The following is a 27,896-nucleotide window of genomic DNA, read 5'->3' as shown; positions in this document are numbered from 1 at the left end:
TTGGACTTTATACAATTAAAAGCTTCTTCTCTTTAAAAATAAAACAGAACAAAAGTGAACCACAAAAATGGAGACAAACTGAAAACACACCAGTATCACCACACTGGAGGAACTTATACAGAAATATTTAAGGCCCAACAATAAGTAATAACACAAATAAAAACAGGAAAGATGCATACAGAATTTATGAAAGAAGGGGCCAGGGATTTAGCTCAGTGGTGCTGCTGCCTGCCTCAAAACACAAGGTCCTGAGTTCGATCCCCTGTACCAAAAAAAAAAACATTTACACAAGAAGACTATGTTCCATATCACTGGTCATTGAGGAAATGAAAACAAATGTCACAATGATATCTCATGTCCATTAGAATGGCTAAAAGTAGAGGGACTAAAAATTACAAGTGTTGGTGAGAAGTTAAGCAAGCGTGCTTGTTCAAAATGCTGCAGCAACTTTGGAAAGCAACCAGGGAGATTCTGAAATATTAAACAATCTAATATCACACTTCAAGGAACTAGAAAAAGAAGAAGCAAATACATACATAGAAAGTTAGCAGATAGGAGGAAATAATAAAGTTTAGAATAGAAATAAACAAAAAAATATAAAAATTAAAGTGAGTAGGTTTTGTGAAAAGATTATAAAAATTGACAAACCTTTTAGCTAGATTGAGAAAAAAAATCACTCAAATACAATTAGAAATGAAAGAGGAAACTGTACAACCGATGCCACAGAAAAACAGCGAGGATTGTTAAGACTACTATGAACATCACCCAACGAGCTGGATAAACTAGAAACAACGGGTAAATTCCTAGAATCATAAAACTCACCAAGACTACATTATGAAGAAATAGTCTAAACCATCCCAAAGACCAGGAAAGAGATTGAGTCAGTCATCGGAACAAAGAAAAGAAGAGGTCCAGGCCCACCAAAGAGAACCCCAGACCCATAAGGCTTCAGTGGAGAGTTCTGTCAACCATTTAAAAACTAAATGCTAGGGCTGGGGATGTATCCCAGTGGTGCCAAAAAAAACAAAAACAAACAAACAACAAACAAACAAACAACACCCCCCCCTCAATACTAGTACTTGTCAAATTCTTCCAAAAAATTGAAGAGAACTGGAACACTTTATGAGGCCAGCAAAGACATTATACGAAAACTACAGGCTCATATTCCTGATGAACATAGATACAAAAATACTCCCAAATGCTAGCAAACTAATTCAACAGCACATTGAAAGGATTATATGCTATGACAAGGTGGGGTTCATCTCTGGGATGCAAAGTTGCTTCAATATATAAAATTTTAAAAATAAAATAATATCAATGAATGCACCCAGCACTTTAACAAAATGAAAGATAAAAAATCACGGTATTATCTCAATAGATACTAAGAAAGCATTTGGTAAAATTCAACACTTTTTCATTGTAAGTGTTAGGTACAATGTTAAATTGTTGGTATATGTGCATAAATTGAGAGATACACATAAAAATGTATGTTCAAGGATGTTTCTCATATTGTTATTATTAGTAATGAAAAACTATAAACTACCAAAACAACAGGCAATAATGGATTGATGCGTTAAAATGGGGGCTTTTGGCACAATGAATATATCAACATTTACAGCTGGGTTTCTTGTTCTGGGCCTAACCGGCCCTCTAGTTGAGCTTCCTGATCCCAGTATTTCTGGGCTTGCTCAAAGTTCCTTCATGGGAAGTCATGAGACACGCTCTCAGAAACCATCACACATGGTATTTGCCTCACTCTTCTCTTGCACTCTTCCCCACCTATTCGTAATACCCTTTGACGAGCCTCAGTTCTGCTCTTGTGGACAGAACATGCATGAGCATCACCAGCTTCCACACCAACAGTGCCCCTGTGAGGCTCTCAGATCTGCTGATCTTCAGACTGTCTGAGGAGCATCAAGTCCCAGAACAAGTGGCTGTCTTCCTTTTTGTATTTCAAGCTCAAAAGCATTTTCAAGGTTCTTGTAAGAACCAGATGCCATATTACCCCTTTACTTCCCTCATCCCTCCTTCTCACTTTGTTCTTTGTCCCAAGGATTCCTCACCAAATTCCATCCAAAAGCCTGCCTGAAACACAGCCCCAGGCCAATAGGTACTGAGAGACATTTCTAGCCTCTGGTTCTATAAACACCACCTTTGGATCCCAGAGTGTAGTCTTCCAAGTTATGTCTGTGTATTTGTACATGCAGATAAACAGCACAGAGGTTATTCTGCAAGCATATTTCTCTCCAGGGTGTTTATTTTGTTTAACTGTATATATTAAGCTCATCTGTGAATGTTTGACAGAGGGTGTAATTGACATGTCCTCCTAGGTAAAGGGTCAGGAATCATCCTTCAGCTGAAAAGACAGATGAATGCTCTTCTACTTTGTCTCAACTTTTTTCCAATTGGTGTTGGGCCCTAAGGGGCCTTCTGGTGTTCAACTCCCACCATCTACGGCTAGGTATTAGAACAAAACAAGCATCCTGAGAGGAGCTTGAACTCATAGGGACCACTCCGGTGAGTGTTCCAGGGAACACAAGCCCACAAGGGAGTACTGTAGCTGCAGTTGTCCTATGTAGGCTCAGTCACCTGGGGGAGACACAGCCTTGTCAGGTTGACTGGCCACAATCACTTGAATTTATTTTGGCTTCTAAGTATGGATGAAGGAAATAAGAAGCCCTAAGAGTTTGTCAATCTTTGACAAGTAGGGGCTTTATGGTGGTAACAGTGTTACTAGGCAGCAATCTTGACATTCATGTACGAATCCTAATGAATCAGTTGTACCAGAATACTGTTTTGAGCCAGTTCAGCAGTTCTGTCTCTGGTTTTGAGTTTCATATGGACACCTGGACACATGCACCACAAAACTTCACTGGAAACTTTACTACCCAGGAAAGCTCTCCAAGTTATTCTGTGATGGATTGCCTCCAACACAGAAAAGGAAGGCAGACCATGTAGCACCACCAATTAACAAAGTCATGGGGTTGACCTACTCGTTCCTAAAACTTAATATTCACAAACTCATGTGCAAATGACCTCTTTCAATTATTTGGGAATAATGGGCCTAAAGGAAGTGATTGCTCTCAGCCTTGTGATCTGAGCAAGGTTCAGGAGCAGGAGTGGGTTTGGCTGAGTCACTGCTGAGTGTATGACCCCACGCACATCACCTGACCTCCACATGCTTCAGCTGGCCCAGCTGTACAGATGAGTAAACGCTGGCCTGGAAAGCCCTGGGCTGCAGGCAGGCTTCTGCACACAGCTGCCCTTGGAAGGTTTTAGGGGCACAGGTTAGTTCCATTGGTGACAGGGGGACCTGGGGACAGGCCACTAAAGCAGCATACCTAAAAGGCACCTTTGGAAAAGGGCCACTTTTGTGCTTTTTGTGTAGGAGTATAAGTTGGCACAACTTTTTGGAAGCCTTAAAAATAGTCATATGTTTTGATCGTATGATTTCACTGGAATGAATTTATTCTTAGAAAATAATCAGAGATGCACACAAGTATTTATATGTAATTACACTCATCACAGTGTAATCTTCAATAATGAAATACTGAAAATTATCTAAATGTTAAACTGGAAGGCATTATTCAATAAGCTACGGTACATCTATATGTTGTGATGTTGCATGACCATTAGGAAAAAAAATAATTGAGAGCAGATTAATGAGTTGGGAAAATATCCACAAAAGAATAGTAAGTAGAAGGATTATACAATATTATTAAAACAATTCAACTTATTTAAAAGTATATTCTCCCACACATATAGACAATAGGTCAGAGGAGAGATAATAAATTGTTAACAGTGTCTAACCTATGGGTTTGGGAGTTGAGTTCTTTTTAAATCCATAGCGCTTATACGTACGCTTCATTTTTTCACAATGTATATGCCTTCTTTTTGCCATAAAAATCAAATTTTAAATCCCCTTAGTCTCTGTTAACCTGAGCTGCCAGCCTGCATGCAAACCTACAGGGGAGATGAATCCAGTGACATTTCTATGACCTGAGGCTTGAGCAATCCCAACCTGGAGGCCCTACTGCCTGAGAACAGAGTGGGATATTTTTGGAGGAGGCTGAGTTTGAAGACTGATGACCCTGTGGGTGGCTTCTTAGATTCTCCATGCATGTGGCTTCCAGTCTTGATTCTTTCTTAAAATCCTGGCTTCCTGACCAAGGCTGAAAAGTGAGTTTGCAAAGCAGCCAAATCCCCTGCATTGGCCCATGGTTCACTCTGTATCTAATTTGTATCTATTAAGCAATACCTGATTCTATTCACCAGGAAGTATGTTCCAAGGCAAACCTTTCAGAGTCAAAGACACACCCTTGGTAAGGAGCCCTGCCACCTGGGAACAATGCAGTTAACTTTTCAAGCATAAACCTACATGAATGTCCTGAGTTGGCTGAGTGGTGAACTCACTATGGTTGGTGCATTCCTGCATGGGAAGAAACTTTTATGAAAAGAAAGCTGTCACTACCAAAATCCATACTGAAAAGGAAACAAGTAATTTACGAGCCAATCAAAGCAAATCAGCATATCAGCAAAAGAGCTTTGAAGATGATGCCTCCTAAAACAACACAGCATTCCTAATCCTTTTTACTCTAACTGAGGAACAGGGCAGTAGGTTAGCTGAACATTCCTGATACCTGCTTTGGGATGTAGCATGTCGCTGCCTTGCTCAGGTCCGTGGCAAACAAATGCCTTACGTGAGCTGACTTGGTGAGGATGGCCCAGGGACCTGCCAAGTAAACACGGAAGGCAGCATGAGGTAAATTTTAACATCATTACAGATAAGCAACAATGAAGTACAGATCATAATGAAGTAATATCTCCATTTCACACAAAAGAAACCAAAGCATCAGTCATCATCATGATCATTTTTTTTTGAGTGTATACTTTATATCTAGTACTGTTTAAGGCACTGGGGAAACAGGAGTGAGCCAAACAGGCAAAGTCTTTGCTCTCAAAAAGATTAGATTCTATTGAGAATAAAAAATAAGGAGATTTATAATATATTTGGTGATAATTTATATGAAGAAAAATAAATCTGGGTAAGAGGACAGAGAGTGAGAGAGGTGTGATTTATAAGAGTAACCAGGGTAGCTTTGGCTGATTAGTCGATATCTGAACAGAGGCAGTGAGGAGATGAGTCACTTGGATCCTTGCTGGATGAATATTTAAAGGAACAAATGCAAAGTGAGAGCTGGTGTTAGAGTTAGATCTGACATGTTTGGGAAAGTCTCAGGTGTTAAGAGATGGGGGGCTTTTGGGAGGTGATTGGATCCCAAGAGCTCTAACTTCATTAGTGGATGAACAATGAGATTAAAATGGAAGGGCATTATTGGGAGGTGATGGAAATATGAAGTGGAGCCTAATTGAAGTAAGTGGATCATGGAAACCTTGCCTTGGGGGCTCTATCTGGCCCCCCCTCTGGCTTTTGCTCTTGTCTCTGATTCTTGGCTGTCATGAAGTGAGCAGCTTTCTCCACCACACTTTTCACCATGATGTTCAGCCTTACCTCAGACACAGAGCAATGGAACCAGCAGACCATGGACTAAAACCTCTGAAACTATGAGCCAAAATAAATCTTCCCTCCCTTAAATTGATTTTCTCAGGTATTTTGTCACAGCAATGGACAGCTGACTAACACAGCATGCTGTGATGTTAGAGGGCCAGCCACAATGACATTATAGCTGAAAGCTATGGTGAGGCCTTGGCTTTTGCTCCAATTAAGATAAGAAGTCTCTTAGCAGAAGTGTGGCATGTTCTGACTTGTGTGTCAAGGTGGCCACAGTCGTGAATAGGAACAGGTAACCAATTAAGATATGACTTCCATAATCAAGATGATTGTGTCTAGGACCAGTCTTGAGATTCTGAAGGTGTAGAATGTAGAAAAATTTCACAGGAAACTAGAGTAATGCTAAATCATGTATTGTATATGGGATGTGAGAGGAAAAGATGAGCAAATGATAACCTCAAGGTCATTGGCCTAAGCAACAAAAAGAATGGAAATATTTTCTGAGATGAATAAGAGTAAGATGGAAGGAACACAGAGTTTGGTTTTGGATATGCATGCAGTTGATTTGTGCTATTCGTTGTATGATCTATAAAGTCACCTAGAAGACAGAATTAGCCAATACTGACTCATTGGTCTCAGAGGAAATACAGGGTTCCCCTGAGACTTGATGACAAAATTTTTGTCAAACTATCAACAAATTTTCTTGCTCTGTATGTGTTTCTTGCTCTGTAAGTGTTTATTTGATATATGTTCTTGATTCTTTAACATTGAACCCAGCTGACGGCAATACAACTCATGCCTAAATGAAGCTTATTTAACATATGTATTTTCTCCATGGGGCACAGAGAACTCCCTTGAACTTAGAGATACTAGACAGTACTTCAGTACAATGCTTGATTGGTGTTTTTGACCGCAAAATCACCAAGAAAAAGCACAAAATGAGAAAAAGTGGCTTTGAGTAGATCATAAAAGGATGCTTAATTGACATGATAAGAGTCAAAGAACATCACAATGGAACAACATCACCTTTTCTAAATTCTGCTGGAAAATGCATGCTAGTGGCTCACATTTTTTTTTGCAGCTCTGTGCATGTCTGCAACTGATTATGAAAGCACCGTAAGCATTTTCTTTGGGGTCACAAATAAATTTTAGTGAGTAGTGAGTAGGCAAATTCACAAATATGGAGCCCAAGAATAATGATGTCTGTAACAATAATGTCTGTATTAAGATTTAGAGACCCACTGTTCATCTAAAAATGTATTAAAAATGTATTGTAGCACAGGAAATTCTATGGAAAAGGTTGGAGCTACAGGTGTTGATTTGGGAATCACTGCCATGTATTTCAGTCTTTATCTATATCTAGCTTGAGGGAGGTGAAATCATTTAGGGGTGCAAAGAAGGAGAGACAAGTTCCCCCTGGGGCACCCAGTAAGGAGGTGAGAAAGAGTGGATAATGGAGGGAGGAAATGAGGAAGAAAGAGTTGCTTCATGAATGAAGGAATCAGAGAAGGTTCAAATGCAGCTAAGAAGTTGAGTTTTATGAGAATTTGACTTTTAGGCTGGGTAAGATGGAGGTCACTGGTGATTTTGATGAACAGTTTCATTTGAATAGTTGGAACAGAAGTCTGACTGGAGAGGATCAAAGAGCAAAGGCACAGTTCTTTCAAGGAATTTTGATGTAAATGAGAGAAAAGGAATAAGGTCAAAACTGGAGGAGGATGTAGAGTCAAGGGTTCTTTTGAAAGGGAGCTGCACTATATTTGTGCTGGGAGGAACAGACAGATAGAGGGGGACTGACTGACGATGCAGAGAGAGAAGGCTGACCTGCAGACGGTGTCACTCTGCTGTTATATGGGCTCATTTAACTTCACACCATTATAAGCACTACTCTTATCTTCATCCAGATGAGAAAAATGAGGCCAAGAAAGGTCAGAACTTGTTCAGGGTCACCCAGTGCGTACGTGGTAGGACCAGGATGCAAAATGCAGGCCTTCTGTTTCTAGAGCCTGTGCTATATTTCTGCAACTCAAGAGTCCAATCAACTCACAGTTATTGATTACCTTGAACCCAGGCATCACTAACCAAAGTTGAATGGTGCCAGGAAGAAGGAGCTCAATCACAGACTTCTGCCTTGCATCTGCACTCTTCTGGAAACATCTCGCTTTGCCCTCAAAGGCAGGCTAAGGAGAAACACTGCGGCTGCAGCTTAAGTGAAGTCCATGAAGTCAGGGTTATTGTCAATACCTTATGCTTCCACAGCACATCTCACCTTCGGAACAACACGAGGTCAACTTTGTAGCGCGTGGGAAATAAAATTCATTCCTTAGGGTCATTCCCAAATCAAGAATTTAATTAATCTTTTCATGAACCTCTATTCTTATTTTGATCCCACATGAGAGATTTCTGAGAAAATAGCTCAGCTTTTCCCAACCAAAATGTATGCAGCTTGGCAGTCCTTTGGACCCTGTCTACAGTGGTTAAATAAATCACTTGTTGCTAAACAGAGCAATTTATTCCCCTGACATCTACATGGGCCCCCTGGTTTATTTTAAAATATATCAACTAACTTGCCACAACTGCCATTGCTTTCAATGTGTCTGACACATCCAATTTCAACAGCTCAATGAAAATGTCACACAATAAAGCCAAGGCAGGCAGATAGGAAAGGTGCTAAGAGTTGGTATAAGACACACCCTTGGGAAGTAAGCCAGGAACACAATTGCTCAGGTGGGATTCAGGAGAGGGTATTTCTGCCAGCAGCTTAGGAAATTAATTAGATTACATGGAAATATCTCTTTATATAGATTCCTTTTCAAAACATGAATTCTCCATGCTTATTATTTTTGTTCATGGAAATTACCTACTCTCCTGAGCTCTTTCATATCAAGTAACACCGATCTGATTGGTGTTTAATTTTTCATCTCTATGAGAATATTTACTGCGGAATGTAGTAATGTTATTTAATGAAGCAAAGACTTTTGGGGTGCTAAAAGCGTTTTCCATTTATTCATTCCACAAAGAATGATTCTGTGCTATAATAAATGAGGCAATTGTGCTGGGCATCAATATTGTGAAATCACAATTCTGTTCTCATCGGATTTGGACTCTCATAAGGATGATCTCTCTCTAGATGTAGGCAAAGATAGAAGGAAGTGATCATGTCTTAGCTCTGCTAGTGACTGTATAGAAATGAAAGCTCTAATTTGCACTCAGATTCCTCATCTGTAGAAACAGGAGGATATTAAATACTATCTTTCCAGTGCAATGAAAGGTGACAACGTAAGTCAAAAGCCCATGAAAACTCAAAAACCCATGTAAAATTCTTGATTTCTCTTGACTGAACTCAACATGCTCTGTGATTATTGCTTATCTATCTATAATGTTCAGAGAATGGATTCAGTTGCCTAATATCTACCATATTGCTGATGTTTTTAGGATGCAACCAGCTGGCATTGAAAATAAGGTGTCAGGAGAGCACAATGATATTATTTTGCTTTAGTGACTACAGAGTCTTACAAGCATATGCCTCTGATTGCCTTACAGGTTCCTCAAGCTCAACAGGTCAAAAGCATACCCACTCATGAATTTTCTGTTCCTGCTAATGAACATTTACATTCTCTATTAGCTAACTTTCTGTGGCTGTGACAAATAATTAAGAAAATCAACTTAGGGCCGGGGATTTGGCTCAGTGGTTTTGCCGCCTGCTGCGCAAGCACAAGGACCTGAGTTCGATCCCCAGTACCAAAAAAAAAAAAAATCAACTTAGAAGAGGAAAGATTTGGGCCAGGGATTTAGCTCAGTGGTTCTGTCACCTGCCCCGCAAGTGCAAGGACCTGAGTTCCATCCCTGGTACCAAAAAAAAGAAGGAGGAGAAGGAGAAAGAGAAGGAAGAGGAGGAGGAGGAGGAGGAGGAGAAGAAGAGGAAGAAGAAGAAGAAGAAGAAGAAGAAGAAGAAGAAGAAGAAGAAGAAGAAGAAGAAGAAGAAGAAGAAGAAGAAGAAGAAGAAAGGGAAGAAAGATTTATCCATGGTTGTTTGGCTACATACTTGTCGGGCCCATGGGAAGGCAGAATAGCACGGTGGGGAGTGTATGGCAGAGCAAATCATCCCACCTCATGGTGGGCAGGAGGCAGTCAAAGGAGGAAGAGCCAGGGAAGAAGGGGTCAGGGGCCACATATAGTCCCCAAGGTCACATTCTCATGATCCACTCCCTCCAATTAGGTCCCACCTTCTGTTTCCATCACCTTCTGCTAATACCATCAAATTATAATCCTATCAGTGGATTAATCCACCAATGAAGCCAAAGCCCTCATGGTTCAATCAACCAAGACTTCAATGCTTGCGTTTTGGGGGACATTTCAGATCCAAGCCATGGCACCTTCTTTCCCAAATGAAGACCTTAATATAATCCTCAATACTCTCCCTCTCTGACATCTTATTGATCTGATATTCTGGACCGCTACATTCTTTGTGTCTCCTGGATCTGCCCATGTTTCTTTACCATATCGCTACTGCTCTGATACAGGCCTTCTCTTCTCTTGCTGGATCTGTGGAACAATCTCCATCCAGTCTCCCATCTCTGTGGATAGTCTCTTTCTCTTCTTTCCATCCCACACTCTGCTTCTAGTCACTTCACTAAAAGCAAATGCAATCATATTCTGTTTCCCAAATCAAAGCTTCCACTAGCTCCCCCACTGCTTCCTAGGATATAATCTGGAAAAGCTTCATAGCTTGGTCTAACTACTTTTCCATGCCATACCATCCACCTTGACCATTCCATGAAGAATGTTCGTTTCTCTCCTCTTTTTCTGTGCTTTCTTTCATTCTTCCTATGATTTCAATGCCTTCTCCCTGAGTCCTTTCGTTGGCCAAAGAGGAAATTTAAAATTTTCTTTCAGCTGTTCAAGCGTCCTCTCCTCTATACAATCACTCTTGACACTCTGGACATAGAATCTTCTTTTGCATTTTCATGGCAGCTTCCATATTTTGATCATAGTGTTTACTGTGATTTTAATACTATTGTATTGAAATACATTTTTGGCTTGTCTTACCTTTAATGTGATCTACTCTAGAATAGAGATGATAGTTTATTACCTCTGTGTTTCTAGTGCCTAGCTCAGTGCCTAAAATCTGACGGAATCTGAATTTGACAGATTTTGATAATTAAGCAGGAGGAGGTGGACTCACCTCCATTACTGCTTTTCTCTTGGGAACTTGTCCTGGTGTTCTTGTTCTAAAATCTGCCTTGGGTTGGGGATTTAGCTCAGTGGTTCCACCGCCTGCTGTGCCAGCGCAAGGACCCGAGTTCGATCTCCAGTACCAAAAAAAACCCCAAAAACCTAAAATCTGCCCAGTTTTCCTTTTGCTCATACCCCACCTCAAACATTAAACAACATTGTTATTGTTTTAGTCCACTGAGGCTGCTATAAAAAAAGACCATAGACCGGGTGGCTTAGACAGGAGAAACTTATTTCTCACAGTTCTGAAGGCTACAAATCTGAGACAAGGGGGCACAATAGACAGATTCTGGTGAGGGCCTCTTCAGGGTTGCACACTGCTGACTTCTCTTTGGATCCTCATATGGAGGACAGACTGCACAGAGATCCTAGAGGTCTCTTTTATAAAGGCACTAATTCCATTCACGATGATCCAACTTTATGATCAAAAAGCCTACCTCCTGAGTGGGTGTGGGGGCGCATGCCTGGAATGCAACCTGCTGAGGCAGGAAGATTGCTTGGGCCTAGCCTGGAAAACATAGTGAACTCCATCTCTGGGGGGAAATCAAAGATCCCACTTCCCAATAACAGCATAGGGGCTGTTAGGATTTTGATACAATAAAGAGGATGATGACAGGGCACAAACATTCAGTCCTGTCATAGTCTCATCCCTCCCCAAGTATTATTCATCCCGTGTCTTCTATTGGTGTATCAATCACTGCATAGGACGTGGGCTGAGAGTAGGCATTCTAGAAGCACACATTTCAGACCCCCTGTTGGGGACTGTTGGCAACTTGCTTAACCTCCATTGATTGGTTTTCTCATCTTTCACCTAGAGAGAGTTATATACTTACTTCATGGGATTACATGAGAACTAACGTGTTAAATCATGTGTAGCACTTAGAAGAGGGCCTGATCCAGCTGGGAACACCTGTAATCCCAGCACTCTAAGAATTCTGAGGCTGGAGGATTGCTAGTTTGAGCCAAGCCTGGGCAGCTTAGTGACTTCATGAGATTCTGTCTCAAAATAAAAATGGTGAAAAAGCTAGAAATGTAGCTCAGTGGGAAGGCCCTGAGTTCAATCCCCAGTATTATAAAAGGAAGAGGAAGAAGAAGGAGAAAGAAAAAGAGAAAGAGAAGAGGGAGGAGGAAGAGGAGAAGGAGGAAGAAGAGGAAGAAAAGGGAGGGTATGGTGAAGGGGAGGAGGAGAAAGGGAGGGCGAGGGGAGGGGAGAAGAAGAGGAACAGGAGGAGGAGGAGAAGGAGAAGGAGAAGAAGAGGAGGAGGAAGAGAAGAGGAAAGAGGAAAGAGGAGGAGGAGAAGGGAGGAAAGGGAAGGGGAAAGGGGGAGGGAGGAGGGGAGGTAGGGCCTTACCCTTAGCAGAGGATATTAGCTCCTACTAGGTTTGCTGTCATCTGTGAACTCCTCTCCTCTCCGCTCCATCCTCTGGGCTCCACGGTCAGTGTCTTATCACACTGGTTGGTTTCTAGTGTGTACATGAATCTGTATCTCTCAGCGACAGCTTTATGTCTTGTCACATCCTTTGATTCTGAACTCTTTGCCTGCTACTCTCTACTTGGAACGTATCTTTAGGCACAAAATTAGTGCTCACTAAATTAAGTCACTCAGTATGTCACTGATCAATGGAAACATGACAGAATGTCGCAGTCACTGCTCTCCTTCAACAGTGCTCATTTATAAAGGGTGTTTGGAAGTCAGTTGTCCACTTCATCTTTCATTCTCCAAATAAACACAATTATTTCAGACAAGTCTAGACAATAATGGGGGCCCATGACCTTCCCAGAATCAACCATCACGCTGTTGGCTGCCTGCAAACTCATCGACTGAGCCAGCCCAAGTTCCACGAGTAAGAAGAGTATGGAGATTGTGCAGGGCACAATAAAAACAAAATAAAATGAGTCTCAACACTTAGTAATATTGTGTGTTCATCATTTGTGCAGTTATCTGTGTGTATGTGTCTACTCTCAGGACTGCTATGCTACTTTAAGTTAAGACAAGGAGTACACTTAACATATGGGTCACACCAATAAAGTGATGTTGAAATTGTTCAGTAACATAGGCAAATTGCCATGTGCTGTGTGCCTTTAAACCAGAAAAGCAGAGCCTATAACTATAACAGGTGAGTTTAAATGAATACAGTAATGTTTCTCACTTAAAATATTCTGAGCTTAAACTACCAGTAGCTCCCCCTGTAACCAAATTTAGGGGAGCATTTAAAAATTCAGATGCCATGAAGGCTCTTCTGTCATCTTCTTTTTTAGTCCAACACTCAATGGCACAACTACTGTATTGCTGACCTGAAAGTTTGGTTCTTCAGGTCATCTTTGCTGAGTCCATTCTGTGCTACCTTTCCAGCTGCCTTCAATCAGGAAGGGGATTAGAAAGCCGGATTGGTAGACCATTTTCCTCATTTCGTGTTTGCTTTTATTGCTCCAGGCAGGTTGTTGTGTGTTGCTGGCAGTCCAAATTTCAGTGCCCAGCCAGCATCCTACAGAGCACTGACTCTAGATTCTATACTGATAGGATGCTCACCTGTTTTTCAGATAAGTGTGGCCCATTCTTGCAATTAGGGGTAAATTGTAGGATGAACCAAAGTTTTCTCATAGTTTCTTTCTTTGGACTGTCCACAAACTAGTTATGAGAATGGAACGTCTCATATGTCACCTATGATATAGTTAGAAAAACTCCTTATAGATTTTACTTAGCTTTAATAATGATGTGTCTCAGTTTATGTATAATTATGATGTTTTGTTTTTATACTATATTATTAGGTAGAGCAATACTTACTGGTTTTTACCTGTTCATAAATAGGAAGTGAGAAGAAGCTATATCAGGCTCTTATAGTCCATGAGCATATTTGATATGAAGTTCCATATCTCTTTGAATTTCTTTCCTTAGTTGACTTATGAAACATTTTTCTTTCTTCTCTCGCTAGCTCTCTCCTTTTTATTACTCATCATTTCTGACTTCTCTTACTAGATTTTCTTTCTCTTGTTAATGTACTCTTTCTTTTAGCATGCATTTATTCCTATGGTTTCACTGCCATGTATGCACTGATGGTGCTAAAATCTTTTATTTCTAGACCTGACTTCCTTTCATGGAGTAGACCTATAAACAAATAAAACTCATCATATCCAGGAATAGCTCCTTTTTCACCCCTTAATGTACAGCATCCTCCTTACTCCAGTATTCCTTATCTAATGAATGGCACCACTATTTTCCCATTCACACAGCCAAAATTGTCCAAGAACCATTGTGGATCCCTCTCTCTTTCTCACTTCTCCAACTGAGCCCAAGGTTCTTTAGCTTCATCCTCTGGGATTCCTCTTGTAAGCAACCCCTCTTTCCATTTTTGGAGTCTACTGAGATCTAGGTAGAAAACAATTAGCCTTGAAACCTTGAGATCAAAAATGTCAGCCCCAATCAGCCTGTCCTTGTCTTACCTGCCTTACAGAGTAGCCATCGAGCAAGAGAATAGTGGTGGCAAGTAAGGTGAGAATAGGCCAATTGGGGCTGGCATTTTTGCTCTCTAGTCTTCAATGTGATTATTTTCCAGCTATCTTATTTTCAGGGAAAGAAGGTAATAGTCTTTAAAATAAAACCCTCCTCATACTGTACTCAGATTTCTGCAAAAGTACTTAAATCTAATAAGTCCTAAATAAATGTTGAGATAAATGAATATATAAGCAGGGAGATAGAGGTTATTAAAAATTTGATGATTGATTTTTTTTTACATGAATTACTCTGTCCTGTCCTATTTTATGCCATTGAGCATTTCAGAGCTAAGCTTTGCATATCTCTTGAAGTTCATTGGAATATCTTTGTTCAGTGTTCCAGTTTTCTGATATGATTGTTACTCTCTCAGAGATCATGTTAACTCTGCTTCCCAACTTTATGTCATCTACACATTTCATAATTTTGCTGTATATTTCTTTATTCCAGACATTGAAGTAAATGTTGGCCGGAATATGCCAAGGATATTTTACTCCAGCCTCACATTAAGTAAAATTGTTCACTTGCATACCAATTTGCAGAATTCCAGTCTTACCTAGGATAAATTTCTCTACATTGTCGACAGGAATTTCAGGCAAAGTTTTGAAAAATGTCTGTTGAAATTGATATGAACTCCGTTTATGATAGTCACTTAATTTACAATTCCATTGACCCTATAAAAATGTAAACTACATCCACGGGGACCTAATCATCCCAATTAATGTAAACATTATATGCCATAACATGAAATAAGATAAATAGTATGAACAAGAACGAAAAATGGGATAGGGGAACTGAAGAAGGGGAAGGAAGGGAAAGGAGATTTAAAAACAGAAAAAAAATGTTAACTGACTTTGGAAAACTTGTTCTTAGGAAATGCTAGCTGGATTTAAGTCATTAAGATTTTTATTTCTTTTAAAAGGATTGTTATTATTAAACTATCAAAGCTTTTTGAAAACTGCAAAATGTAAGATAAAAAGGGAAATAGTATATATCCTATAGCTATTTTACAGTGACTATTGTTGTATTCTGTTAGACGCATGCTTTCATACAGTTAATAGTGTGCACAATTTGGTAGCTACTTCAAAATTTAATCCTGCATGTTTTCTAAAATTGCTTCTATATATGTACTTCCCATAGGTTTTATAACATTTCATCCTCTGTCTGAATTATAAATTTCTAAACATACCCCTTTCCTGGGCATTTAAACTGCTTTCAATCTTTAAAGGATAAATAATGATGTGATGAATATTTTGTATATATACAGTTTTTATTTTATATTTTTCTTGGATAAATCCTAGAATTTTTACATTTGGGCCAATATTCTGGTACCTAATCCATATGTATCTACTAGTTAGGTAGGCTAGGTCATGCTGCAATAATAAACTATCCAACATCACGACTTTATTTAACAACCACTGAAAAGAAAAAAAAACAACACTTAGGATCTTCAGGGTAGTTCCTTTCAAAGAGGTGCCTTGGGTATTTAGCTTAGTTCTGTCTTGTATCTCATGACTGAAATGGCCAGGAAAGAACTGGAGCCTGTACAGGGCCTCAGCTTGTCCACTGTACTCACAATCTATTGGCCACAGCCAGCCATGCAGTCCCACCCAATTGCAGTGGGTGCTGGGAAGGGTTTCTTCTGTGTGCTCACAATGAAAAGCAGTATCACTGTCAGTGAGGATTAAAGTTTGCTCCATTGGAGTGGTTTTGTAGTTTGTCAGTTTAGCTGAGCTGGAACTACATTTCCCACAATTCCCTTACCTTTAAGGTTACACAATAATTCAACAGGAGATATTTTCATGAGGTTTGGATGGTGGAAATCAAGCAGTAGCTAGTAAGTTCAGAAGGAGCAGGTGACAGGTGCCACTGAGGCTCATACCTGGTCTCCTGGTCTCCACACCTTGTTGGTGTGGGGCAGTAGCCAGCCTTAGGTTCTCCATCTCCTATCAGATCTCCTCCTTTCAGCTCCTCTGAGTCCTGATTCAGCACCACATGCAGTTCCATGGTGAAGGGCTTCTTTATTTAGGTTACCTGCAGTACAGTTTGGAGATGTTGGGAGCTGGATACCAGTTTGAGTTTGTCACCATGGGTTCCAGCTTGCCCTTGCTCTCCTTCATTTCACTCCTGGCTTTTCTGAACAACGTCCAGCCCTACTGACTCAGAGTGACTTCAGCCCCACTGCCATATGCAAAAGCACATACACTTCCATAGAGTTCTCCATTCATTCTCCACCCTACCTGCATGATGTCTAATCCCTACTATAACTCTCTTAGGCCATGTTAGCCATAGTGATTTTGATTCCCTGGTAAAATCCTAATTGAAAACCATATGTTATAAAGCAGGGCCAAATGTAAGCTATCATGGTCACAGAATTTTTATTTGAGGACACTGCTGAGAAGGGAGGATCACAAAGTACTTGATTCTTGTTGAAAGAGAAGAGGAAATAGGTTATACCATACAGAAAAAAGGGTACAATTGTTCAGTATAAAAGTAAAACAAAACCAAAAGCAGTTAGAGAGCAGCGAGCAGCCTCTGAAGCTTTTTCCCCTGTGCAAAGAGTTGAGGAGAGGAGCTTCCGGCAGAGGCGCAGCAGTGGGGCCAGGGGTCATCTTTCCTCTCCTGCCTCTGTACAGCCCAGAGGAGGCATGCTTTACTTGGAGGAGATTTTGCTACATGGACCAGAGATAAAAGGAAAGAGGCGAATCTCAGGGAAAATCCCCATGGAAACTGTAGAAGCCAGACTTTTCTGTTAAATTGAGTCCAACTGAGTTTAACAACTAATTTATGGGCTTAAGAATTTTCTACCTGCAAAATGTTTGGTTTCTGTTGGTCACGTGACTCTGCATGATGTGCCAGCACCTCTGCTGGGGGCGGTGACAGAGGAGAGGCTGAAGTGCAGCGATCTCTGACCTGGGGTTGTTCTCTGAAGACCAGGCCTCGAAAGACTTCCTCAAAACCCCCCAGTCAACCAGTCAAAGCAGGGTGACTAGCAAACACTGGTCACTGTCCCTGGTGCCAATCACTCTCACTGCAAGAGGAAGTCCCTGTCTCATTTCCCTCCCTCAGCCTCTCCTCTTATTCCAAACAAAACAAAGTAGTTCTTGCCACACTGCTTCAAGGAAGTGTGGCATCCTGGAAAACACTCACATGAGCAAAGAGATCGATTCATAATCGCATGTGATTCACACCACCCGTGTTGACTTCAGCTGTGGCGTGTTTAGTTCTCCTCTGAGGGCAGCTATCCTTGGAAGCAGTGGATTTTAAAACCAGGAAATTCGAGATGACCAAATGGCCTGTGTCCAGCCGAGCTTATCACCGGGGCACCAGACCCACCGTGGACACATGAGTAGGTGTTGGTAAACTGGAGATCTGGCCAGCTCCTGGTACACTGCAGGCACCTGATCCATCGGGACCGGTTCATCAGTGTCTTTGAATCACAATACTTTTGTCCCTCCTTTCTTACTATGTAAAATAGCAATAATAATAAAACCTTTTCATACCAATGGAGAGATTATTCAGAAACATGGCAAGAAATGAATAAGTCACAAAAGTATCACACACACATAAAAGTTATACAAATCCAATTTTATTAATATTAACTGACACATTATCTGGCCTTAACATATCATATTAGAATCATGTTTTCCAAGGCAGCTATAGTAATCCTTCTGCTGCGGGGCGGGGGCGGGGGGGGGGGTCCACTTGCTGATGTGAGACGCATTGGCATGATAATTTCATAAATTATTCAAGTCTGTGGAGACACTCCAGTTCAGAGATGGGTACCTGGATTTATTTTCAGATTTCTCAATTTTCACATACATTTTAGTTCTCTGCTTGATCTTGGTATTGTGCTTTCTTCTACTAAATGGAATAGCTTTATCAATAATTATTTCGGAGACAGCAGCAAGTGAGAGACTAGAGGGCTTCCAACGGCCTCAGGCATTTGCTAAAAACTGGAATTGGCTGTCAAATTTTGAAAATAGAGAGCTTAGCACGGCTTAGTGAGGCCTCCCCATTCCCTCCCCTTGGTGTGAGCCTCACAGTCTCATGCATTTCAGTGACTGGCCTGACTCCTGCAGGCACCTGCGTTTGTGTTCAAGATGCCCACTCCTGCTGTATCAAGTATCACAGCATTCTAGGATGGGTCTCTGGGTCAGAATATGCCTATTTGTTATTCAGTATAGCTTCCCGACAGCTGCAGGGATACACCATCTTACAGTTGCTCTCCCACAAAGCACTGCTCTCTGCATGTTTAAGGGTTATCTCGTGAGTCTGTAATCTGTTACATCATTTGCCTGTACAATATTTACTTACTTATGTCCAATCTATGGGGTCCCTGCAGGGCAAGCCCTATTCCTCCTGTAATGTTTACCCCTTCTTTTTCCCTAGGAGGGGGTCCAGGGAAGCAGAAGTCTCCACTTTACCCTTCCTTCACACACTCTCGAGTCCCCTACTCCTCAGTCGGGCTGGACAGGGCCGAGGGGGGTGGACGTGAGTGTGGCCCATACTGCATCACTGCTTATCATAAAACAACTACAGGGCTTCAAGGGCAGCCAAAGCACTGAGCTGAGAGCTGCGAATGTGGGAATCAGCACCCAATTAATTCTGACCTAACTGAATTCACTTCCTGATACTATAAACAACACACTAGAAACTGCATTCTCTTTACCAACAGGAAAACTGTCAGTATGCAAGAAAATAAATCCTTTTCTAAATCAACTTTTAAAGGGTAGATAATATGATAAATCTCTGCATGCACATAGTTTATTAATATTACTGTCCTAGATGATACAAATATTTCTAATCTTAAATAATACTTTAATTTTAAAATTATTTGCATTAAATGCTTGAGCCTCACAATGGAGCATGCAGGAACAAAACACTTTTGAAATTAAAAATAATATTCGGTAGAAGCAGACTTCTAAACCAATATGGGTTTTACTAACTACATATTTAAAAACTCCCTTAACATTGAAGATAATTGTATTTAACATCACTATATAAATATGAGGATATCAGTGATACTTACATCAAATATTCCAGTTGCACTGACAAATGTATGCATAACAACTATAAATTCATAACAAATGTCAAATTTCCCCTTTATTATCTTCTCCTTCATGAATTCAATGGTCTGGGAAGCATCTTTTCGTTTTGCTTGTTTTTTTTTACTTTGCTTTATAATCTCTAAGCATTCATGCAGAAAGGAAAGGGGCATTAAAGGCACAACTGAGAACTTTAAAAGTTTTGATGAAATAAGAGTCCTATTAGTCACAGTCTCTTTTGGATATTTCCAGTAGAAGAAATAGTGAAAGAAAGAAGGGAAAGGAAAAATTATGAGAAAAGAAAAAAAATGGAAACAAAGTCTATGTAAATAGGGAAGGATGGAGGGGGTGAAGGGTGCACAGGGAATGGGGAACAAATAAGAACCAAGATACATCATGGACAGGTACAAGCACCCAATGATAAATGTAAACGTATTGTTTACCTAAAATGTACCAATAAAAGAATTGAAGGAAAAAAAAAGAAATAGCGAAAAAGTGGGCTGTCTACACAAGGGCTGAGATGTTAGGTCACTTCTAGATGGCACTACAGAGCCGGTGACTTATTCCCCGTAGAATGAACCATCACAGCATCAGGAAAGACCAGAGAGTTCACCATCTGAAAGGCACATTGCTCACATCTGTACAAACTAATTGATTCTCTTGACTTTCAGACCAGAAATCAGAAATATTTTATTTTGTGCTAAAAGAGAGATAGCATCTCATGGTAGAATGTCCTCAACCTTTGTCACATTTTTCTTCTTTTCCTGCCACCCAAGAGTACTTGATTTAAATACTTTAAAGTGTGCTTTTACCTTAATACTGTTAAGAGCAATGATAACCTGGGATTTTGAAATGGCTGCTTTGGTCTACTTTAATTGCAGGAAGTCATTAAAGAAACAAATATGTGATGCAGTTTAAAGTTTTTATAATGAATTAATTATAAGGGTAACTGAGTGACAGCTGTATTCCTCATATATTTATCAAATTCCCCCTTTCTGGGGGAAAGGGTACCAGTAGATAGAGTTCAAAAATTCATTGCTTTGGGTTCTAACAGGTGGGTTTTAAGTATATTGTAAGTGTGGGGAAGAACTGGTTCAGCTTTCCTTTATATTCTATGGATTTTATTATTTTGGAATTTTTTTAGGGGCCAACAACTAAAAGTATATTAGAATGATGCAAAGGCCAAAAATTGCCACAGCAAATTCTATCTGGCAGTAATAACCGAGAATTTAAAGGCTCTGGAGGCCACAGGGTCAACTGCAAAGGCTCTCTGAGAGTCTAGTGTCAGGGGCCTTTGGTCTCTTGCCACACAGCAGTTCTAATACTTTCATTATCTATATTTTGCTTTAATGTCCCAAATGTACAGCCTCTAAAAATAATTTGGCTAGACCAGGTTATTTTCTCTCTCAGTAAGTTCTGATTGCCTGATTTGACATAAAAATAATTTGGGGAAGAAATTATGATCTTTCTACATTTTGAAAAGACATTTCTGTTACAGTTTTAAACATACAATTGAAATGCTCCAATTTCTTGAGGATTTAATAGATTTTTTTTCCCCTAACTGCAGAAATAGTATAAATAGAAACACTGAATTCCTTAAGCATAACAAACATGAATCAATGCATTTACTCCATGTTTATAAAAGGCAAGGGCACCATTATAAATTTCTCAATACGTCTTGTCACCTTTAAGCATTTGCATTTATTAATCTCAGTATATCTTAATAGCATATATATGCTCTCAAAAAATTCTTTCTTGGGGCTTACTGTCAAGTTTTTCTTCCACAAGTCTTTTACAGTCTTAGCCTATACATGACTTCAAACATTATCTAACAAAAGTTCTATGAAAATTTCCTTTTGTGTTGCACATTGACAAAGCCTGTTTGAGTCCTGGAGAAAGCAATCACATTCCAGTTATATTGTCAGCATGAGGGCCACAAGCTCCGAAGCGCTAAGTTCCTAGAGCTGTACGGCCCTTGTGTTTCGCGTTATAAATAAGAAATTGCTTCGTGACAGCTATGGTTTGGAAGCATTAACATTTTTCTTTCCAACTCTCCTTTTTAATCTTTTCAGTTATTTTCCTTAGTAAAACTTAGCCACCAGAGTATGACTTCCTGTATCACTGACCCATGTGCCACAATTAAAAGAAATAAATCCCAACCAGCCACAACAAAGGTTGCAGTCAGCATGTAAGGCAAGACTGAACCCTACTGATTTAGCAGAAGGCAGCTCTCATTGCCCTGGGTTTCTTTCCCCTCTGCCTCTCTCTCCCCCTCCCTCTACCCCTTTGAGCAGGTTACTTCCTGTTGCATTGAGAATGTGATGTGTGCTTTCGAGTTGCTGCTTTTTAGCTTGGATCTTCTCAACCATGAAAACACAGTTACAAATTGTTCTCAGAGCTAAACCACTCAACATCTTGGCACTTGGTTGTTTTTAACTTTTCAACAATAGGCACTGTTCACTCCCCTCCATCTCAGTCCTTTATTCAGTGATCAGGCAGGGCACAGATGAAAGGCTAGTCACGGCTTCCCCCCATGGTATCAGTGTGGTGGCATGTGATGATTCACATGGGGTGTGTTTGATCCGAGGAAGCCCAGTCTCTGCTTATTCTTCCTTTGTTCTGTCATCTGGGGAAAAGAGAGAGAGTGTTTTCAGCTGATTCTCTCACTCTTCCCCAGTGCTGGTGGGTCCCAACCATTCTGCATTACTATTTCCCAAGTCCTTACTATCTGCCATCATATAGAATATATTTATGTAAAAGGGAGATATTTAAAAAGAGTCAATTTCCATAAACAGAGAAAAAGAGCAAACCCCTCTCTGTGGTTAGGAAACAGGAACCATGTTTCTCAAACAGATCTTGCTTGTCACATAATTATTATCACAGTCATTTTAATAGCTGGGATAATTTCTGCTGACACTATTTTTTTACGAATGCTAACAATGTTACGTGATAAAGGGGTTGATTATACATGGAAGGGGCACTGACTAATGATGATCTGCCTTTCCGAGGAGTTTACTAATTGGTAGCCTGGAAGAAAATGTGATCATACAGTGCCAGGGTGTCCCTGTATATTGGCATCTGTTTCTTCTTTCCCCTTTCTGTAGGAGAAATGTCACATAGGCCTGGGGGAGTTTGGTCAGCGCAAGTCCTTGCTTGCTGAGTTGTGGTTCTACAGCACAACTGGGGGTCTCTTTACTGGAGTTTATAGTCCCCTGGGGAAGACAGCCTGGACACCCTGCAGGCTCCGGGCCTCCCCTCTCTCAAGGTACTGAGTGGTTCCGCCCCTAGCGCCCGGGCCTCGGTCACACTGACCTGCTCCTTGAGCTCCGCCAGCTGACCTGACAGCTGTTTGACCAGACTCATGGTTGATTCCAGCTTCTCCTGTAGGTTCCGGATCTCATTTTGCTCACTGTCACTTTCATTGCTAACAAGAGACATGGCTCGCATCCGGGGAAACCAGTCCAAATTCTTTTCCTACATGGAAATAAATGTGCAGAAACAAAGGAATTAGTACAGAAAAGAGCCTGAAGTCCTACAGAGAATGTTCGCAGGTGTTCCTTATTATTAACCTGTACACCAGCATCTCCTAGCTTCCTACCAAGATGTATATTCCCTGGTGGGGTGGGGTGGGGTGGGTCTAGGGCAGGAATCAAGTGCAGGTTAGACACTGGCCTTCCTGGGGTGGCAGAAGGTCTCAAATATTGAAGAAAACTTTCAATGGGCTCTCAGGGAGGTCCAGTTGGAGCACTTAGAAGAGTATCCCACTCCTTTTGGGCATTCAGTGGACTCTGATGAAAGATGAAGTAGGGTCTGGAGGCTGGGAAAGCAGATCCAAGTCGGGAAGGAATAGAAGAGGCATGAGGAGTTTCTCTTTCCCTTGGCACAGGAGAGAAGGGGATGGTAGAATAGGAGGGTGGTAAAAGAAAGGTTTCAGTTCTAGCTGCACATGCTAATCCCCCTGACACTTCCCCTGCTGTGGTTCCCCACCAGCTCTACTCAGGGAAGAGGAGAGTGGGAGGGCATAGCCTTGGGTTACTCTGTCTGTCCCCTTTGGAAACATTCTTACAGCGGGGTGACTTCCCCAGACAGCAATAATTGGCACCACTTCTGTTTTTCTAGGCCAACAAAGCATGTCTCGTGTGTGTGTGTGTGTGTGTGTGTGTGTGTGTGTGTGATTTCCTCTCTATCGTGGTGGATACACAGATGTCCTAAACTTTGCCTGACTGCCTAACATCATAGAATTCCCATGTGTTACATTTTTCAATTTTTCAAAGTAAATCATATTGTCACCCATTAGACAGATAATGAAACACCCGGCTCCAAAAGGTCACCCCGGCTAGGTTACTCCTTAACTGGTGAGTGACAGAGCTGAGCTTTGAAGCCTTCGTGCCACAGATTGGGCATGCGCGTCTATCTCCGTCTAGACACCTGTTTCTCTACGTCACATCCTCCCAACATTTCCACCAGTGAACTTCCCACTTAAGATTCCTCTCCAGGAAAGTCCACTGTAATGGCTATGACAACTTCTGCTGGAGAATCCCAAACATGTGGGTCATCAGAGTCCTCTCCTTCCTCAAAGTGCAGTGAAGAGACCAAGTCTGTGCACCTATGGACTGCAGTCTCCATCTTCCCCAGCCCTGGGGTTGGCCCTTAGCTGTTGCTAGTTAGGGAATAAGAAGTTCTTTCTAGTTTCCTACCTCCAATGGCAGTGGAAAGGGCTGATAAAGGATTAAAGATAAAACACATTGAAGAGTGTTAAACTGCATTTAAACAGCGGTAGCTAATTAGCATTTCAAAGGCAAATCGTCACTTCCTCTGAAAGCGGAGTGACAGATTCATTCATTGCCTCAATCCTTCAACATCTATTGTCAGGCATTTAGGGCTGAAAGTCAGATAAGACTGTGCTGCTGCTCTCGAGGAGTCTGTGGCTTAGGTCTAGTGGACTGCACATTGTGTCTCTCAAAATCCCCTGGGGTTGCTTTTTAAAATTGCAGATGTCAACCCCTTTACCTCTCACCAAATCAGAACACTGGGGTGATCTGTGTGATTCTTCTTCTGATGTCAATAAAGTGTAAGAACTCTGGTCTACAGAGACAGAAAAAATAAATTACTGTTGGGGCAGTGACAGGATCGGGACCCATTAAATGTGTGCAGGATAGTGCAGAGGGTCCAGCCGAGCGACAGACCAGGCCTTGTAACGACTGCAGTGAAAACTACTCTTTCCAACAGCCAGGGAGGATGGGGAGGTGAGACAGGGAGCTGGATAATACAGGACAATGTGTCTCCCTGGGGCGGGCACCAGAACAGCGCAGGTGCAGGGGAGCTAGGAAGGTCAGCAAAGTGGTTGGAATGATGAACACTCAGAGTATGGAGTGGCAGGAAGGATGGAGAACAGAACTGTGCTGCATGCTCTACAAACACTTATTCCTTTCAACAATCCAATGAACTTAGGTTCTATCGCCTATCTTAGTACCTATATTATCTATGATACTATTATCTGAATTTTACAAATGAAGTAACTGAGGCCTGAAAGAGGATTAGCTGGGTCCCATCTCAGATCTGTCTGCTTTCTGGTCTGTTGAGAGGACAAGTGACTGCAGACAGAAAATGGAATACATTTAAGATCTCAGAGAGAAATAAAGGAAGGTAGAAGGAGACAAGGAGATGGATCTCTCACAAATGGGAAAGGGTCCAGGAGACCAAAGGCAAGGGGTGAGGGGGAAGAGATGGAGTGAAGATATACCATGGACCGAACCCTAATAACCTCAGTCAGTGTGGACACTGTGTGCCATAAACAGGAACAAAGGTTCATAGTATCAACAAAAATGACCAGGGGGCCGGGGATTTAGCTCAGTAGCGCTGCTGCCTGCCTCGAAAGCACAACATCCCCAGTTTGATGCCGGTAACCAAAAAAAAAAAAAATGACAAAGGGGCAAAGGGAATTAGAGAAGAAGGAGGGAGGAAGGGAGGGGGTAGGAAAGGGGATTTAAAAACAGAAACAAGTTGTGCTGTGGACATGTACCAACTTCCCAAGATGACTATAAAATGCATGTACTGTAAACATGCAGTGATAAAACAAAGATTCTGAAAGAAGGACAATTTTAGGAAATGAAAACTCTGGGATGCGAGTGCCTTTAAATCTGGTAAAAGTAAGTAACACCTAACTTTGGAAGTCAGTGTTTAACAGGGACAGGGCTTTAGCCACCGAAGATGAGAAATCTCTGGAGATGGGAGTGGTTGCCCAACAATGTGAATAGACTTAATGTCACAAGCTGTACGTAAAATGGTAAATTCTATATTACACACACACACACACACACATTTCACTACAATAAAAAAGCAGAATTTGCAGAAGCTAATTTTTGATGAACTGTGCACGGAGCCCTGAGGTCACCCTGAGGACAGTGTCAGTGGTTTGGGGCGGATGAGGAGGCTGTGAACCCCCATAGGCCAGTATGTGTGATGAATGAACAAGGCCGACCCTGGGATACTAGGGGTCAAGGAGAGAATGACCAGAAACATGCATTTTTATGAGAGGTTGACGGTGTGATAATTTCTCGATGACAAGGAGCTACCAATTTACTGACCTGCTTCTAGGGCCCTTAGCACAGAGGCGCTGGGAAAATAAACAGCGGCAACCAGAAGGCTAAAAGGGAAGGGGCTCCTGGAAGAGCCCACGAGGTGGCATAGCAGAATGGTCTACAAGAGGACAGGGATTCCAGAGGGGCTGGTGGAGCAGACGGAGTGGGGAACATCAGATGACTGGGCTCAGGGTGAGAAAGTACCAGGTGACAGGGTGAGGCCCAATGTGAGGGACAGTGGAAACATTAACCATCAGGAAGTTTTTAAAAGGAGCAGGCACAAAATGTTACCCTAATACTCAACAGGCTATTACTCTGCCAAAGAGGACATAGGTGAGAGCTTATGAAAATTCCTCCAAAGAAACAGTATAGCAAGCATCTCCAGGGCCAGGCTCAGGCAAGGACGTGGGCTCTTGCTTTTTAAGACACAATTGCAGTTCTCAGCACACCACTGCTGCAGCCATTTGGGCCACAGGACTCTGATTCTCTACCTCTTTTTTTCATTTGTTTCTTTCTTTATCCACTCATTTAATAATTCTTACTTGTGACTTCCACATCTATGTTAGGCACTGGAAAAACAACAGTTGGCAAAACCTAGCACAATTCTTGTGCTTTTAAAATTTATATTCGGGGTAGAGAGTAAGACTTCCATCAACAGATGACAAAAATCATGACAAGGTGTGCTTAAATGCTAGGTAGCAAAGTTACATGACCTTCTTGTCCTTTCTCTTAGTTGCTAAAACTCCGTCTCTCTTTTAACCTTGTTTTCACTTTTCTAATTTATCTTTCTTTTGCTTGTGAATGTTTATTGTTTTTTTCTCTCCCCTTATGTATCAACTGAAATGAAAATATAATGTGTACCTAAATTTGTAAACTATTGAATAATATCTTATGCTTCCTGTCTTAATTTTAAGAGAAGCCAAGTTGAATGCTTTACATCTCTCACTACAATGGAAAGATAGAACCAACTTCAACTGGTAGTTTTTGTCTTCTTTCCTTTTTCAAATAAAGTCAGTCTTTTAAACATTAGTATTGCAACTGATTTTTTTTTTAATTGAAAGTAGCTCCCAATTAAACAGCCACCAATTCCTCTCTCTACTGGTCCCCATGGAAGTCTCATCCTGAAAAAGGCGAACTCTGGACCTCAGCTTGAGCTGGAGCCACGTAGACACACAGAACACCTACCAGTTAACAGGACACCACTTCTCCAGGCCACCTTGTAGTGTGTTCACTGTCTAACAAAGTAGTCTGATGTGATTTGTTATCTGTTGTTTACTCGTATGTGCTATGTACATCTTGTGACCATGCACATGATTCTTAGGTCCTCATGTTGACTTTGGTTAGTCAATATGAAATCATTTCCTTCTCTCACAAGGAATGAAAATATTTGACCACAGGGTAGCATAAAGCGAGGAAAGTTGTGGATTAACTGTTAGACTCTGTGGCTACAGTGTATGGTCCTAATGACTTGGTGAATGAAAACTGAGAACTTCTAGAGGTTTCTAAAGTGCAGAGCTCAGAGATGAACTTGTCCTGACTCTGAGATGTCACTTGTGGACACATATAGCATGCCAACCATAACCCTTTCGCTGTCTCTGAATTCTATAACGTTATTTTTCTGGCAGACCAATAGGTAGAAGTATCTTCAACAACAGTCAGATCAATTTGACCTATTAAAGTTTAGAGTTGTTCAATAGAATGACTATGTTGTTACTGTCAGTCAAAGATCACCTGGACTGTTTGCATATTTGCTACTTAAATGTGACATTTCATTTGTGGGAGAGATCCAATGTGATACAACGGGAAGAGCACCCGTCTAGGAGTCAGGATGCCTGGGTTCTTACTTTATCTCAGCCCAAACTAGCTACCTGACATGTAAAAAGTAAAGCTTTGCTCTCCGGGTTGCAGGGTGCTCATCTGTAAAACCAGAGCATTACCTTAGGTTGTGTCTCTGTCATTCTGTCAGCTTGTCATTCTGTGAACCGTGAGTGCAAGGAAAGTTCTAAAAGTCAGGTGGCTGAGAGAACTC

At 41.2% G+C, this 27,896-nt stretch overlaps 1 protein-coding gene across 3 annotated transcripts in view; it reads right to left on the bottom strand.

The window, feature by feature from the left end:
- Positions 1 to 17,805: 17,805 nt before the first annotated feature.
- Itpr2 (inositol 1,4,5-trisphosphate receptor type 2) overlaps positions 17,806 to 27,896 on the bottom strand; it is a 462,238-nt gene continuing 452,147 nt past the window's right edge. For all 3 annotated transcript variants that reach the window (XM_004845734.4, XM_087213440.1, XM_087213442.1), the window contains 2 exons: positions 22,599 to 22,760; positions 17,806 to 21,912 (listed from right to left, as the gene is read on the bottom strand). In XM_004845734.4, the coding sequence (XP_004845791.1) occupies positions 21,826 to 21,912; positions 22,599 to 22,760 (249 nt within the window). In that variant the 3' untranslated portion in view covers positions 17,806 to 21,825. The remainder of the gene's footprint in view (positions 21,913 to 22,598; positions 22,761 to 27,896) is intronic.

Source organism: Heterocephalus glaber, unplaced genomic scaffold, assembly GCF_053883595.1.
Source record: "Heterocephalus glaber isolate CG9 unplaced genomic scaffold, H.glaber_assembly_v1.0 deba00001444, whole genome shotgun sequence".
NCBI classification, from domain to species: domain Eukaryota; kingdom Metazoa; phylum Chordata; class Mammalia; order Rodentia; family Bathyergidae; genus Heterocephalus; species Heterocephalus glaber.
This window is presented reverse-complemented; position numbering and strand designations above follow the sequence as displayed.